General features: G+C 47.2%; 1 protein-coding gene across 7 annotated transcripts in view; it reads right to left on the bottom strand.

Annotated features, from left to right (window-relative positions):
* The window catches only part of Iqsec2 (IQ motif and Sec7 domain ArfGEF 2), an 82,355-nt gene continuing 64,823 nt past the window's right edge, over positions 1-17,532 (bottom strand). For 3 of the 7 annotated variants that reach the window (XM_087600801.1, XM_087600803.1, XM_087600798.1), the window contains 11 exons: positions 16,311-17,206; positions 14,609-14,770; positions 14,006-14,128; positions 12,650-12,816; positions 9,524-9,663; positions 8,733-8,858; positions 6,224-6,323; positions 5,293-5,454; positions 3,417-3,590; positions 2,894-2,943; positions 2-2,306 (listed from right to left, as the gene is read on the bottom strand). In XM_087600801.1, coding sequence (XP_087456927.1) covers positions 1,341-2,306; positions 2,894-2,943; positions 3,417-3,590; positions 5,293-5,454; positions 6,224-6,323; positions 8,733-8,858; positions 9,524-9,663; positions 12,650-12,816; positions 14,006-14,128; positions 14,609-14,770; positions 16,311-17,206 — 3,066 coding nt within the window. In that variant the 3' untranslated portion in view covers positions 2-1,340. 7 annotated transcript variants of the gene reach the window in all.

Here is a 17,532-nt window from a genome sequence, read left to right as displayed (position 1 = left end):
GTGAGCACAAGGTCTTTTATGAGGCATCAAATATACATTCTTATATACAAGGAGGGAAAAAGACAATGTCTGAACCCCAGCTCCTCTCCATAAGTCCCTCCCACCAACACCCTCCCACAACCCCAAGCCCCAGGGACCCTTTGACATAGAGGGTCCATCTGTCTGTCTGTATTGCAGCCCATACTGGACAGGGGAGAGAAAGGCAGGGACTGTGAAAGGAGCTGAATGTAGGGCAAGAAGAGGAGCTGGGACTTGTAAAAAATATATTTATAATAAATAAACAGGGTGCAGAAGGGCTGGCGAGGCAGTGGAGATTTTGATGAACAAGAGGGGCTTGGGCATTCTGGCTCGCAGCCCCTGCTCTGATGGCTTCAATCTCTGCCTCAGGAAGGACATCTTGGGCTCAGGGTGGTCCTCTGGGAGTCTTTCCCCAGGGCTGATGCTGGGTGCCCTGCCCCAGTGAGATATGTGTGGGTGGTATCTGTAAAGTGCATTGTCTTCAGTTGAAGGTGGGAAAAGAAGGAAGGGGGGGCATGCAATATGGGTGAGGGAGGGCAGTACCCTTCTCATCCCAGACCTGAGCCCCCCCCTCCCCCGCCTCCAAAGTAAAAACCTGTCTGGACTTTGATCAGGATAAGAACATTGCAGGGCAAGGCAAGTTCCTGAAGCCAAAGAGGTCTGGGCTGGGGCCTATTAGGAGAGAGGGCACAGACTGGCTCAAGAGAGGAAGCACTGCCCTCATTGGGGGCCAGCACAAGCGGGGTTCCACCCACGGAGTGCACTGACTGACGGTCTATGTGTCCTCCAGCAGGCAGAAAGACACATGGAGGTGTGTGGCTAGGCCCTGAGGTCAGAGGGCTGAGCCAGCTGAGGTTTGGCCACAGCTCTACAGAGCTCTCTCCTAGCCCCACACAGCCAGAGGAGCTCTGGGGAAAGCCTTCACCTCTGCAGCTCCAGAAGCCTGCCTTCTCCATCAGCTTGCAAGGAAGCTCACATTTGTCCAGAGGTCTGAGGTCACCAACTAGACCTCCAGGGACAAGAAAGAGGAGAGGAAGACAGGAACGGGAGGACGAGGGCTGCTGAGAGGCCCTTACCGCTTCCCAGCACTGCAGTGCCCTATGCTCAGGCTGCGAGTGGCAAGGGCCCTCCAATCTGAAAGGAGACCCCATGGCAACTGCTGGGGGTTGGAAGAAGGGTCTGGAGATATGGAGGAAGTGGGAAGAAGGACACTGCTGAGTGTATATATATTTTGAAAAAAACGAGGAAGAAGTGAGGGGCAAGGTCCCTCTCCTGTGGATTTCCCCAGACTATCCTGTTCCCCAGTACACTCATCCCATTCCTCAGACCACAGTGCTGATCCGGCTTGGCTTGGCCTTGGGGTTTGCACTGGGTGGATTAGCCGTGCCAGGGGGCCCAGAGGCGTGCAGTGGGCCATGGGGGGAGGTGGGTGGTAGGGGTGAATGTGGAGTGTGAGGTGAGGGTGGGGGCAGGGGCGGGTAGGAGGGGTGAGGTGGGATGGGTGAGTGTGGGGACAGTGGTGATTGGGGGTGGTGAGGGTGGGAGTAGGATCCCCCTGGTGGCCGGGACCCAGGGCCCCCAGCTGCACCTGCTGCTGGCATCATCTGTGGGTGGTGACTGAAGATGAAGTGCTTGGGGCCCTGTTTATGGGCAGGAGGGTGCTGTGGAGCAGGACTGTACAGGGGTAACGGGGATGTGGGCTGGTGCAAGGGGTGGCGGCCATGTGGAGCAAACTGAGGGTGTCCTCCAGCCCCTCGTCTTGGGGCTCTGCCTGGCCGGCCCAAGGTATAATGCTGGGGTCCTGGAACTGGGCCATGGGCATGGAAGTGTCGATGTGGCCCCACAGGTGGGGCTGAGGCAGGTGGTGGTGGAATGGAGCCCAGCTGGGGCAGGGGTGGAGGCTGCTGAGGGGGTGGAGGCAGAGGGGGTTGCTGGGGTGGGAGGTAGGGTGGTGGGGCAGGGCCCGGTCCTTGGCAATACTGGGCATGCAGGGCCTGGAGCTTGGACTGCCCATCAGGTAGCACCCCCAGGCCACCATGGCTGTGACCATGGTGGTGGTGGTGATGGTGGTGGTGGGTGGAGGAAGCAGATGAAGACGAGGCAGAGGCCTGGCCTGTTGGCGGTGGTGGCATCTGGAAGGGCCCTTTGCCTCTCTTGCTTCCAAATAGGGAGCCCAGGAAAGATGAGGAGTTGGAGACTGGCCTCTGGCTCTTGTACTCCTCTGGCGGCGGGGGTGGGGGCGGAGGTGGCATCCTCTGGTGAGGGCGTGGACTGCTAATAACAGACCCCTGAAAGGGGGGAGGGGGGGAAGTCAGGCCAGTCTAAATATCCTAAACCCCCAACCCGAAATTCCACCCCTGTCCCTGAAGCTGTAGCAACAGGGATTCCAAAGTACAGTGGAAACCAAACAGCAGTCCTGTGTTTGTGGCCAGCTCTGCTCCCAAGTTCTGCTGCCACATCCACTAGCTCAGTTGAACCTCAGAGGGCAGAGGAAAAATCAGTAGGACTTCCTTCGCATGGCCATTTCTCAGGCCAAGAAAATGTTAGGCCTAGAAAGGCAGAGTGACTGGCTCAGGGTCAAAAAAGCAGGATCTGGAGGTTAAAGTTTCTTGAGGCCCAAATCCAAGGGCATCCCTATTTGGAGTTGGCCCTGGGGTTGAGAAGGGGCATGGGAGAGTGGAAGACAGACTGAGAGACAGGCAGAGTGAGGACAGACAGAGTTGAGGACAGATGGAGAAAGTGGTTGGCTGGGAGAGGCAGCCATATGGTTCCCAGCACGGAAGAGGGGTAGACAACAGGTCCCCCTCCTCCTCTGGGGCTCTATGGCCAGGGCAGGGCTCATGCAGAAATGAGTGGGGCAGGAGCTGACACTTACTTCGATGGTGCTGTCCAGCGATCCCACGCTGTTACGCCGCCCCCGCTTCCCTGCACCCACAAGCAAGGAGCCCAGCGTCAGAGCAGCAACCCTCCCTCCCCACCCTGCTGGGCTCCAGAGCTGGGCACCAGGCCTAGGTCCCTCCCAGGGACAGACACCCCATTGCCCCCTTCCCCCATTGAAGAGGGGGAGGTAGGGAGGAAGAGAGGTTGAGAAGGAGGAAAGAAAGGAGGAAAAGATGGAGGAGAGGCAGTAAAGGAGAGACAGAAGAGGGAAGAGGAGAGGGGCTAAGTTTGTGGCCCCACTTTATACTTCCTGGCAGAAACCCTGGGCCCCACCTGTTCTGACCTGGCTACCAGGCCCCCTGTGGCATAGTGTGTGTGTGTGTGTGTGTGTGTGTGTGTGTGTGTGTGTGTGTGTGTGTGTGTGTGTGCTGGAGGAAGGCTGACAGCCAGTGAGAGGAGGCAAAGAGGACACCTGGTCCCGCATCTCCCCAGCCAGGACAGGGGTCCAGAACACTTACCTGCATCAGAGAGGTCTCGCAGGGAACTACTGAGTGCACCCCGCTTGAGCCCATCGCCTGCCCCATAAGTGTCCTCCAGACTACTGCGGGCCAGAGTCCCATTCACTGAGTCCTTGGCTCCTCCAGGTTGTGAGGCATTAGGCCGCATCATACCTTTCTGCTTCTCCAGCTCCGCTGGTTAGCAGTGAAGAAAATGGGCAAAGGTCAAGATGAGCATTAAGAAAGAGCCCACCTGATTGACTACAGCCTTCCTCTTTTTTTTTCCCCTTCCTTCTTCTGGTCCCCAGGCTTCCTGCCCACTTCTACCCCCTAGTAGTAATTGTTTCCCCCAAACAGCAACTCTAGCTTTAAAGGTCCTTAGGTGCCTAGCCCAACCTATGCTACCTACTCCTTCTTTGTGCTCCCTCCCTATGAGTGTAAGTGCCCCCTCCCTGCTCCCTCTCCATCTTCTTAACCTTCATTTTTTTACCCTTTTGTGTTGCTTTGCAACACATGGCTCACAGTAAGGATGGGAAGGCCCTTCTAGCCTATGGCAAAAGACAGTTCTTTTAAAGTTCACTCAGTTCTCACATGCCTTGCTTCAGAGCACAGGAGCTCTTGGAAGAACAAGGACATGAAACTGAATGGGAGCAAACCCTCTAGCGAACGCTGGGCAGTATGCTGGGAACAGCGTATGCTTGATCCCTCTCATTTCACATTCTGAACATCATCTACATTGTGCAGAAGAAACTGAGAATCTAAGAAGTCACAGTTTGCTCAGGGCCAGAATGTTGAAATTTGTGAAGCGAACATTCTAGAAGCAGATCTATTCTATTCTCCTGGTTCCCCTATACCCCCAGTGAGGTCAGGGAAACTGGTTTATCTGGCCTCTTGTTCTCTTGATATGGTTAACCATTTACATTTCCCCAGGGGATCTAGAATCCACTGAACTGATAGTCTGCCTTGCTGAAGACCTATCAAGGAACTGACTACGGCTTCTCTTTCTCTCTGCCTTCTTTCTCCTTGATGCCATGTTACTTAATTGGGACTGCTTAGTTTAGAGAAGAAAAGAGAAAAGAAGAGAAGACCTGGAAAGCATCAGGAAGAATGAGATATAATTACTATTTTCCATTGTATATGATGAAGCTAACTTGGTGCATTGCCTAGGGATTAACCTGGATCTCAGCTCAGGCACTGATATTGGGGAGAGAGAGGAGACAGGGAATGGTATTTATTGAACACCATGGGTGCACTGGGGACACTTTGGCATCTCTCTTCTCTTCTCTTCCATTACCTTCCCTTCCCTCTTTTCCATTCCTTCATCTTCAAGTTCTCTCTCTCTTCTCCTCTTCCTTCTTCCTCTCTCTTTATGACAGAGACTCAAAACATAGTCAAGGCTTGCCCGTGAACTTGAAATCTTCCTGCCTCAGCTTCCCTAGTGCTGGAATTATGGGTGTGCAAGGACTGTGCCTGGCTCCTTGTCAAACTCTGTGAAGATTTCTTTATCCCTGTTTCATCTAAACAAAGGTTCAGAGGGCCACAGAACTCACTTGTTTGCCCAATAACAAGCAGCATACATGAAATCTGAAGCTACAGTCCTATCTCCTATGCCCTGAATCTTCTCTCTGATACCGTTCAATAGAAGAAAGAATTGGCTCATGGTTTAAGGATGGGTTTGGAGGCACAGCATAGACTTTCAATGACTAGAATAATAATCTGAAGTTAGGAAGTAATCACCTTCTTGTCACTGAAAGCATTCAGACAGAAACTGAAGGGTTCCTGAAATAAGGGTAGGAAGGTTGGGCAAGCTAGCCCTCAATTCTATGGTTCTCAGAAGACAGGATTCTTGGTGTCTGTGAGGCACTATATCAGGAGAGGGGAAGTTGTAGCTACTCACATTCCACACGGTACTTCTCCATCTCCTGCACCTCAGCAATGGACTCCCGCAGGTCAGAGGTAAAGCGTAGCCTGTCTTGGAGACTAGGAGCATTAAAGATAATGAGAACTTTTCGTTCCCCTCCAGGTACCGCAGATAGTAACTTGATTCCAAACTGATAATCTGTGACAATGAGAAGGGACAGAAGAAGTTGGATATTTCTGTCAACTTTGAAGCAAGGTGGATAAGACAAGAAACTGAGAGATGATACAATCCTCCTACACACACACACACACACACACACACACACACACACACACACACACTGCTGCCAACCATCTCTGAGACACAGACACACTGTTTGGCTAGGCTAATCTCAAACTCCTGTGCTTAAGCAACTTTTTTGTCTCTGCCTCTCAAATGCTGTCCTACAGGCACACATCACGCTGTCCAATTGGAGATGATTTCTGTAGCACCCAACTCTGAAACGCCTTTTCTGTGCTCAAGCATCTTCAGTGGTTTCCCTTTGTCCCCAAACTCCTGGTAGCCATGGCAACCTTATTCCTTATACTCCAAGATGTAAAGGCAAATTCTGAACTGCTTTCTAGAAACCTTTTCCATTGTCTCTCTGTCTCTCACAGTGACTCTGCTCTCTTGAATTATACCCAATCATGCTCTTCTCAATACATGACTTCCAAGCACAGTGTGACTGCGACCTCTTCTGCCTACTAAGGAACACACAAACATTGTTCTGTGTTTTCCAGGAGTCACACCCAAATCATACTCCATTCTAATCTTCCTTTCATCCTCAAACCGGTAGATCCTTTGGGGACCTTCCCCCAACTATAGAGGACTTCAGTGGCTGGAAGCTAGTATAGCTGAAGGGTGAGTATGGGCTCTGATAACCCCGTCCCCCCCTGGGATGCATGCTAGGGTTCAAGAGGGAACTCACATGAATTCTGGAAGAGCTGCATATGCATTTCCACCAGGGGAAAGGACTGACGGAAGCTGTATGTCACCAAGATCTTCTTCTTCTGGAAAATTTTGGTGACCTTTGGCAAACAAGGGTGGGAAAAAGATAAGAGGCAAGGTTTAGGGTGGGGGATTTCCAAATAATACCCATTTCTAGTAACCATCTTCCCCACCTATTCCCAGTAACAGGCATATGCACATGAGCACATATACCCACAAGGAAGAACTGAAACTTTAGGAGTGGAGAGGTGGGAGAGAATGCAAGTTTGTGATATCATGACCATGCACAACAAGCATTTGCAACTCTTTTTCCCGACCCCCCCCCCCCAGGACCAAACCCTGGGCCTTTCACTTGCTAGGCAAGCGCTCTACCACTGAGCTAAATCCTCAACCCCAGCATTTGCAACTCTTAAAGGAACTAAATGTTGTTCCCTCCAGGAAGCCTGTCCTAATACCTCACATAGATTTCTGTCTCCATCTTCTGAGCTTCCAAGGTGTTGCTCTCATACCTCTTCCCTTGTCAGATTTAAATATGTGATTGCCCCTGCTAGCCTGGAGGGCAGGGGGTTTGGTGGGTCTAGTTTTCAGGTTTTCTCTCTTACCCCAACTCCCACCATCCAAAACTAGCTTATAATGACAACCTCTGCAGCGCCCCTGAACAAGGTTAACGATCTCTCAATGACCAAAAGTCTTTATCAAGTATGTAGAGATTTTAGATTCATCCCTAACTTAAGTTGGACAATCTACAAATGGCTATTTTATTCCATGTATTTTGTTTGCTGGGGAATGAAACCTGGGTCCAGACAATTGCTCTATCATTAAGCTACAGCCTCATCCACTACAAATGGCTCTTCAAAGGTTTGGTTTAGATTGGTTCCAGTGGTGTGGTGTGGGTGGTTGAGACTAGACCTCTGTCATGTAGTCCACTCTGATTTCAACATTCTGTTCCTTTTGCCTCCACCTCCCAAATGCTTATAGGAGTTTATCAGCACACCATGTTGCAAAACGCATTTTAGGCCATTTGTTTGTGAGTCCTTGAATACAAAGGCTTATGGATATATCTCCATGTACTCGGTGCCTAGAACAGAGCTAGATAAACAGGGGTGTTGGTACATGAAGGGCATCTAACAGGGACTCAGCATCCGAGTGGGCCAGGCACACCTGGTTTGAGATGGAATCATCTCTTCCTCACCCTCTTCTCTCTTATAGTGCTGGGAATGGAACCCAGATCCTTGCAAGTGCTAAGTAAGCACTCTACTGCTGAACTGCATTGTCAGGCACTGACTTCCTGTTTCATCCTCTTGACAACTCTAGGAGATAAGGGTTAGCACCATTTCATGAAGCAAGACACTAAGGTTTGCAGAGGGTGTTGGAGGTATGTTGTCTAAACTCATGATTCTCAACTAGAGATGATTTTGAGCTGCTTCCATAGGATACAGAACAACATCTGGAGAAGACATTGCTTTCTTTACTTTTGTTCCTTCCACCTTTTCTTCCCTGAAGATGTTCCTTCCCCTCCCACCCTTCCCCTTCTATTTCTTTTTCTGCTTTTCTCTAGAGAACACATTTTTGGTTGAAGGTTTGCTGCTCCCTTCTAGTAGGTATCCCACGGTGCTGCTAAACATACTACGATACACAAGACAGACCCTTGCAAGAAAGAATTGCCTTGCCTCAAAATAACAACAGTAGTGACAAGACAGAGAAATGCTAATGTGAAGATGAAAATACCAAGAAGGAACAAGACTGCTGGTCTCAGGAGTACTGTCTCGGAGCAGAGGGAGAATATTTGCTCTTTGTGACCCCAAGAAACAGTGGAGAATGTAAAGTAAGACCGAACCACATCAGGAGGCAGATTCGAACCAGGTGTATTGGCACACACCTGTAATTCTAGCTAAGAGGCAGAGGCAGGTAGATTTCTGTGAGTTTGAGGCTAGCCTGGTGCACATAGTAAATTACAGGACAGCCAGAGCTATTCAGTGAGACTCTTTATTTTAAAAACAAAACAAAAAGCAGTCCCCCCCCCCAAAAAAAAAAACCAGATTCAAGCAGTTGGGGCTAAGCCATCTTGGAGAGTAGCTCTTGCCTAGGGAATCCTGAAAAATCCCTTTTGATATGTAGAATCCAACAAATTCTATCACTAAAAGGTGGGTATCTCTGTACCAGTGGTGTGCTTCATTTTAATCACTTCCAACATCAAGAAAACTGAGAGGTTCCCAGAGCCACAGATTCACAACTGTGCTACGGTGCAGTGGGCAGGGACATTTCCTACCACTTCCCAGATTACATATCTATTATTAGCCCCCTACTAATGTCCCTGTGTGGTTCTCACTACATCAAAATGAAGGAAACGGAGGGACAGAGACCTTACTGGAGACCATGCAGATGGCATGCTGGAGCACTGTACCAAGCACACTGCACACAACACAGTTTGCACTAGACCCAGCAGCTCTGCTATCTCCCTCCCATTTCCTTCTGCACAATGCCCATACCACAAGGAGGTCATTGAAGAGGAAGACCTCCCGCTGATGCAGCCCCAGCCTTTGGGGGCGATTTGGATCTGGCACCTCATAGAGCTGGCAGCAGCAAACCAGTCGACGGTGAGGGAGCGACAGGACCTGGACAGGTGTGGAAAAGTGGTGGTCAGTAAGGCCACCCCATCAGTTTCAGGCCTCTGGTACCTTAACAAGGCATATCTGTCACTCTGACACAAAGAATATAAACAACTAAGTCCTTTAAGCTTTTCTGCTACCTTGTCTTTGTCCCTCTAGAACCTTCTTGTCTGAAATGTCTTTCTTGCCCAGGCCAGCTAAATTTTGTCCTCTTTCACACCACAATTCCCAAGTTATTTTCCAAGAAGCCTTTCTGACTTCCTTTGACTTAAAATGGCCTCTCCCTGCTTTCTGTTCCTCTAAATTAGACTAGGAGGCAGAAGTTTTATTTGTGTCTTTGTCTGGGAACCTCACTAATCTTTGAGTACCCCTAAAGACAGCAAAATGTTGGGATCACTGGTAAGACAGTCATAAATGTTTGCTGGCAATAGGGTATCTTCTTAGCTATTACAGCTTGGCTCTCTTTACCTAGATAAAAAGAAAATATTCATACCACACCTCTGATGGTCGGAATGGTTTGCAATAAACTAAAGGCACTTATGTAAATCTATACCATGATTCCTAAGGAATTATCATATTTCCCACTTTATTTTATAGGTAAGGGGAATCTGGGGCTTAGGAGGCCAGTGACTTACCACACAAGGATGCCTCCTATCACCCCAGTCACTTACCGGTTTCTTGCCAACAATCATGCGCTCCACAGCCTGCACCTGGGACACATGGTCATCGTTGGTCCTTAGTTCACGACCTTGGATGCGCTGGTAGATGCCTACTAGGAGGTCTCGGGGGATGTCTTCACCATTGTCAACTCCTACATGGAAAGTATTACAAAGGAATATGTCACATCAATACAGAGGGTTGGCAGTAGAGGGTTCTCCATAATACCCCACGCCCAGGCATAGGGACAGGAAGATGCCTTTCAACAAAACAGCCCATTGCTTTTTTTAGCCAGGGTTGGGATTTTATCTAAATGATTTATAACACACTGTAATTAAGACATCCAGGTACTACTTTTTATCTTTCTTTTGCTCCTCTGAATTGGGAATATTACTTTCAAACGATATATAGAGTAAGAGTCTGCGCCAGTTGGCATGTCTACTGATGTCCGTTTCAGAAATGAATCTAGCAAGAGCGTTAGGTATTCAATCGCATCAACTCCTTTCCAAAACATATATCCTAAGGGATTATTCAGATATATTTGTGAGATTGATGTCAAAGAATGTTCACCAAGTGGTATTTATGGAGAAATTCCTAAACAGCTTAATTTCTAACAATAGAGAAATAGCTAGGTAAAGTTTATTTGTAAACTTGATGTTTACCAAAATATTTCAAGAGTGTGAGAAAATTCTTGTAGCAAGTTAAGTGAAAAGAGGAAGATAATAAACTACTTGAGAGCCAGAGAGATGACTGAGCAGGTAAGGGTGCCTGCTGCCAAGTCTGACTGCTTGTGTTCCGTTTCCAGAATCTACGTGGTGGAAGAAGAGCACCAGTTCTTGCAAGTTGTCCTCTGACCTCCACACGAACAATTATGGCAATGTGCATGCCCACATCTCCAGCATCCGCACACCCCCCTCACACACAAATAAACAAGCAAATAGATGTAATAAAAGAATCATTTTGGCACTGCTCAGCATTAAACTTGGGGCCTCAGCATGGCATTATTCCTAAAATAAACATGTATTACTTTCATTTATTTGTTTGCTTATTTGCTTATTTATCAATAACTAAAGGAAATATATAGTCATGTATGTACACACACACACACACACACACACACACACACACACACACACACACAATCATCCCTCCAAGACAGATTAATAAAATGAAATTGCCAGATGGTGACACATGCCTTTAATACCAGCACTTTCGAGGCAGAGGCAGGCAGATCTCTGAGTTAGTCTACAGAGCAAGTTCTAGGATAACCCCTATCTTGAAAAACAAACAAACAAACAAACAAAAAACAACCCTATCCCTCTATATCCCTGGGAGACTGGTTCTAAGATCTTCCATCAGTACCCAAATCCAAAGATGCTCATGTCTCATGTATAAAATAGTATAGTTAAGAATGGTAAGTGGTCTATTATAGCCAAGTGGTAAGGTGTTGGTCTCAAAAAAATGGGGGAATATCTTCATATAGCCTACACACATTTTCCCATTACTTTAACTCATCCGTATATTACTTATAATACCTACTGCAATGTTAATGCAATGTAAATGGTGGTCTTACTGTATTATTTAGAAAATAATGACAAGAAAAGGGGTTGTACATGTTCAGTACCGACCCAAGTTGGGTTTTTTTCTCAGAACTTTTCAATTCACAGTTGGTTGAATTCTTGGATGCAGAGCCCACAGATATGGAGGACTGACTGTATATATGGTGAGCATATGTATATGGATGAATGAATGATGCCAAGAATACAGGAAATAGGTCTGAGTGCCCTCTGATAAAATTCCCCTTCTTAAGTCTACCATCTTTCTCCATTCTTGACTGTGTGCTAAATGCAATTTTCTCAGTCTTCTCTTTAAGGCCTCTGCTAGGAAAAAAAATAACCTCTCCTTTGGAAATACTATACTTCTTCCCTGGACAAGTGCTAAAGACCCATTCTTCTCCCTGTTATCTTTTTCACCTTAGCTTCCAGACAGCTTAACTACCTACATTACAACAGTCAACAACTTTTTGTTCTCTGCATCTCTACTTCCCCTTTTCACTTCTTTCGAAATAATCACAATGTCTGTGCCATTTTAAGTAGGCTGCTTTTTTGGTGAGAGCTAGGGCTTGTCAACAATACAATAAAGCAAGAGAAAAGATCAGAGTGATGCCGTTTATCTGACATTGGAGGATCTCAGATAGTGGATCTATTTGACCTTCCCAAGGATTCATCTACCCCATCTCAGTTGTTTCTCTAAAGAACTTCACATTTTCGTCTCCCTGGGCCTTTGTTGTTCTTTCCACTAAGTGAGTTCTCCTCAATTTTCAGTTTCTCACCTCAAAGTCTCACCTTAAAGAACAAGCCCTGCAGGAAGTCAGTAGGAGATGATTGTTCCTTCCTCTGGGCTCTGGTTGTTTTTTGGCCTCTTTGACATCACTGTTTACTTTCTGTCTTACCTTGGTTATCTAGGCTCTACATTTCAATGTCTCTAGCAAGCAGGAAGCACTCAGAACAGAGATTATGGCAGCCTCCCCCCATTGTCCTTCGTACTCATTTTACTTGGTACACATATTATCCAGTGAGAGTCCACTGGCTGAGTGGTTGGTTGGCTAAATGAATAAACAAATGGAGAAAACGGTATCTAAAGTAATCAAATGAGTTTTTATGAGTATAAACAGGAAAGACAAGGGGAGAGATAATAAGGAATGGATGAAGGAATAACTGAGTGAGTCAAACGGTTTAAAAGCCAGGCAGTTTGGCTTTGTTTTGTTTTGTTTTGTTTTGTGAGACAGTCACATTCTATGGCCTGAGTCAATACTTAGTAAATAGTTGATGTGAGGGTCAGTTCACGGAGAGATAACTATTTTTCTTTGCAGTGCTGGAAATCAAACTCAGAGCCTTGCACATGCTAGATAAGCACTCGGCTGCTGAGTTACCTATACAGCCTGGGAAATGACTTTTGATAAATTTGAGTGAATTAATAAGTGATTGCCTTGGGGAAGTCTAGCCATGAGCTAGAGTGGCAGCATAGAAGAAGGCTAATTTATAAGGCCATCTGGGATCCCTCTCACCCCACTCCCATCCCCACTGTCTTTCCTTTTCTCAGATGATGTGCAAGAAAAATAGATGGGAAATTCTGGTCACCTCTCAGGTTCTTAATGAAGTCATCCAGCTTCATCTTGCGTTCAGCCTTGACACTGGGGCTGTACATATCGGTATTGAGGAGGATGATGGCAAAAGCAAGGATGAAGATAGTGTCTGGGTTCCGGAACTGTCGTACGAGGGCAGGGTTACAGACACAGTACCGCTGGCTGTGAAACAAGAAGGGTCAAGTCCAGACTCAGGTGCCAGCAATTTCCACATACCCACCCAGGTTGCCATCACAAACCTTCCCTTCAAGAATCACTCCCTTAGCATCTGAAGTCTGTCCTTTTCATTTTCTCCAACACCACCAGGAAAAATCATAACCACTACCTTCTTGGAACTTTTCCAGGAGTCGTATGTACATTGTTTTACGCAATTCATCACAGTACTGCATGAATGGTTTTTGCCCACTTCTTTCTGCTTGTAGTGCTAAGGACTGAGCCTTGGGCCTTGAGTGACCTAAGCTCTACCACTGACTCACACACACCTCCAACTCCCAAGCAGTCCCATTTTACACAGGATATAATGAAGGCTTGAAGTGGTAAGGTAACGTGCCCAGGCAACAGAGCTGGTGAATGGGAAAGCCAGGATGAAAACGATCATCTGGCCTCAAGGCAAATCTTCCTCCACCTCTCCTGAGAAAAGCTCCAAAAGGGTGGAGCAAGATTTAGATCCAGCTTTTTCTGATCTTCAAAGCATTTAGAGCTGAGCACAGATAACATGGAGTTAGTTCAGCTAACTTACTCTAACACCCCTGAATTTCAGATTTGTCATCTGCCAAATGCAAATGCCAGTAGAAGAATCCACCTCACAGAATGGTAGCCTTTCTTTCTTCAGTACTGGGCACTGAAACCAGAGGCTCATAGTCATAATAACCAACAAATGCTCTATCAGTGACTTACACACTCAGACTCATGACTGCTATCATTTATTGCTGATCTTGTCACTTATTACTATGCCTATATCTCAATGCTGGAGCTAGCTATGTCATATTCACTGACTCTGAACCTTACAAATGCCTCTTAAGATGGTATTTATCATTTCTGAACTTTTGTTTGTTTGGTTAGGTTTTGGGTTTTTGTTGTTGTTGTTGCTGTTGTTTTTGTTTTTTGTTTTTGTTTTGTTTTGTTTTTGTTTTTTTGGAGACAGGATCTCTTAGTGTCTAGGCTGTCCTGGAACTTACTATATAGACCAGGCTGTCCTTGAACTCAGAGATCTACCTGCCTCTTCCTCATCACACCAGACTTTTGTTTCTGTTTTATGGTGAGAAAATTATAATGCTCAGAGTGTAGCTTCTTGTGGAAATAGGGCCCCAAAGTGGAAAGGGGCAGCTTCAGGAGTGGGAAGCAGGCACACCTGAAAGCTTCAATGAGTCGCTCCACTTTCTGGGCCTCACCCTGAACTCGGATATGGGATTGGAACTTCCTGAGTGCATCGTCCAAATCCATAGAGGAGAAGTCCATCTCATCCACCACACAGCTGAAGGGTAAAGAAGCAGGGTGGGTGGTGGCAGTCTTCATTTCTCTACACAAACCACTGACTCACCCACTTGCACAAGCAGCCCAACACTCCCACTGACAGACTCCCATACTTTGGACCTACGACCACAAGTATAACATCTGAAGACAAAATGTTTGAAACTCAAGTAAGAAAACCAAAGGCACATGGACACTAAGAGTGTTTTCCCTTAATCTATTCATTTCAGTGATGGGAAACTAAGACCCAAAGCAAGCTATTAGATGAACGTGCCCTGCCCAGAGCCACCCTTAGGAGACTTTAGGAATAGGGTCAAGAAAAGTAAGACCCTTTTGGAGCAGAGGGGTATGGGAACGGGAAATATCTACTCATCTTGTTTTGAAAAGTTCATCTGAGCCGAAAAGACAGACTGCCCCCTTCCCCCCTCCTGCCTTCCTTTTTCCAGGAATCCCTGGCCCGCCTGCCCCATGCTGGGGTCCTCACTCCAACACATCTCTGTTGAACTGCTTCTGTCGATTCCCCAGGAATTCCCCTATCATCTGCCGACTCAGGCCTTTCCGCTCCAGGATGAAGTGAGCCACCCCCACAGGAGTGTCTGACAGGAAGCCTCGCTCGATCAAATACTGGATACCCTTCTCTGGCTTCCTGCAGAAAGAGAGGAGGTAGATGAGATAGTCGTTCCTCTGGAACTGCACGTGGTTCTATTTCTAGAACTGATTCTAGAGAACCAAGGATGGATCATGTGGTCAATTCCTTCAGGGTACAGAAGAAAACATCAGAGCACAAGAAGCAACTACTTTCCCATTCCATAGAATTTCCCAATTCCAAGGTATCACTAATTTCCTCTTTTATCTGACCCATATCACAGTTAGGAAAACAAAAATCAACATCTAAATGAAAGGATGCTCTCTGCCAGGAATTATTATAGGCCCAGTAATCATCAGAGTCTTGAGAGGGTGCCTGAATTCTAGACCAAGACTGCTTCCCTGAGTCACAGACCCTCAAGGCAGGGAAGAAGTAAAAAGGTTACTGTGTTAGATCTCCTACACCCTACCCAGCCTCCGAGGACTGTTTCTACAGAGGAGGCACCTCCAATGTTTTCGGAGAGTGGGGCCAAACTCTTCGTTGGAATTGTCCCATATGCAGAACTTGAATGCCTTAGGCGGGCGTCCATAAAACTAAAATTTGCAAGTTTGGATTTTGATGTTCTAGGAGTCTCTGACCAATCACTTTAAAACTGCATGATTTTGGACAACCTCTTTCATTTCTCCGGGTCTCAGTTCTTTATCTCTAAAATAAGAATATTACTATGAACCTCGATGAAGTTATTGTGAAAATTAAATATAGGTGGCAGTGTTTAACAGACTATAAAGATGCGAAGAATTACATTAAATGCCTTCCATTATATCTAATGTTTTCTAATTGTATTTTATGTTTTCTAATTATTTTCTAATCAAATGCCACACTCTCATCCCCATTCCTAAGTACCTGGCACAGAACCAGGCACCTAGAAAGAGTTTAGTCACCGTTAGTCACACCAGCCTGCCACCAAATACACAACCTACTTATGGAAAGATTAAAAAAAACTGAAGCCCAAAGAAGGAACACAAATTACTTAAGACTAGACAATGAGTGAGCCAAGGCAGACAGGGTCTTGGTCTAGGGTTCATTATATTCCGAATTGCCTACCCCTCTACAAGGGGGGAATAGGGAGGACAATTCCTGGAAGCCATCTTGCTCAAAATTATACAAACAGGTACTGAAAGCACTAGGACCTGAACTCAGGCATATTGGGAGCCTCTCTGTTTTGTAACCCTGTTTTGTGTGTGTGTGGTTTTTTTTTGGGGGGGGGGTGTTTCCTTCTTTGTGTCTTACTTTGGTGAGTTGTCTTTTGAAATAGGGTCTTTGTAGCCTAGACTGGCCTGATGGTCACAACAGAGCCCTGGTTATCTTCTAACTTGTGGCAATCCCTTTCACTCAAGCCTACAGAGTGCTAAGATTTACAAGTGTGAGTCACTGCATCCATCTTCTGCTGTCCTTCTCATCCCTGGACATCAGGGGAGAAATACCATTTCATCAAATGCCAGGATGGCTGACCCAAGGTCACTGCTTGGAGCTAGCCTTTAAAACAAGGTGCCCATGCAGAGTGGGAAGTGGCGATAAAGCTAGAACTGAGAGCACATACTTATTGAAGAGGTTGAGGCCAATTCTGTAATGCCTTCTTTGTACCACGTCATTGTTGAAGGCTGGCGAGTCCCAGCTGTGCCTTGTCTCCCGCTGGTAAGTCTGCTTGCACAGGCCAGTGGCTGGAGGTTCCCTCAGGCTATCCCGAGAGGAGGAGCCAGAGCTGCAGTTGATGGTCTCATTAGAGTTGCTGGAGCTCTCAAGGCTCTCATTGTCTCCACCATCAGAGTTCTCACCTGCTGCCTCACACTTTCCCAACCTCCGACCTCCAGCCACACCACTGGGCCCAGTACCACTATTGGGGGCTGGTGGCAGGGGCCCTGGTGGGGCTGGAGCTGGACCCTCAGGGGCAGGGTAGTGGCGGTGTGGGATTGGGGCCCTGCCTGGTGGCCCCTTGTGCTTCAGGGTCCCATGGGGGCTGCAGCCATCAGCCTCATACACCAGCTGGCGGTGGACAGAGCCGCGATCTGAGCGGTCACTCAGGTCTACAGAACTGTCACTGGGAGGCTCAATGGTGAGGAGGGGGAGGTGTGCAGCCCGGAGCCGGAAATCCCGGCACTCCAAGCACCCAGGACCCCTTCGAGTGCCTTCCTCACGGCTACCATCTTCCCGGGTCCCTGGTGGCATTGGTGGAGGAACTGGTGGGAGGGGAGCTGGTGCCCAGAACTCAGGGCGGCCTTGGGGTGGGGGCTCTGTGCTGGGCAGTCGCTCAGGTGATGGAGGAGGAACTGGGTCATCCAAGTAGAGGGGGAGGTCACTGAAGGATGTGGCTGAGCTGTCTTCTTGCTGTTCCTTTGATTCCCGCTTCTCCAGTTGGGCTGACCCTGGCTCCTCAGACATAGGCCCTGATGGGTGGCAGTTCAAGGCCTCATCAATGGATTCAGCCAGAGACTTTACCTGTACACAGTGGAAGGTGAAAAGAAAAGGGAAACACCCAAGTTAATCAAGATGAAAAAAAAAAAGAAATGTAAATAAGAAATACCCAAGTTAATAAAGATGAAAAAATAAATAAAAAAAGAAAAGAAAAGGGAATCATAAAGGGAGGAATGGTACAAGGGTCAAAAGGTGAGAAGAAAGGAAGGGAAGGCAGGGCAAGCTTCCTGGTGTGTCAGCCAAGAAAGCAGATCCTTTGCCATAGGTTCTTTATTTTAAATGTTTAAAATACATACTTGTTTAGTGTGTGTATGTGTGGTGTGTGTGTGTGTGGGGGTGTGGTGTGTGTG

Source organism: Rattus norvegicus, chromosome X, assembly GCF_021556685.1.
Source record: "Rattus norvegicus strain SHRSP/BbbUtx chromosome X, alternate assembly SHRSP_T2T, whole genome shotgun sequence".
In the NCBI taxonomy this organism is placed as follows: domain Eukaryota; kingdom Metazoa; phylum Chordata; class Mammalia; order Rodentia; family Muridae; genus Rattus; species Rattus norvegicus.
This window is presented reverse-complemented; position numbering and strand designations above follow the sequence as displayed.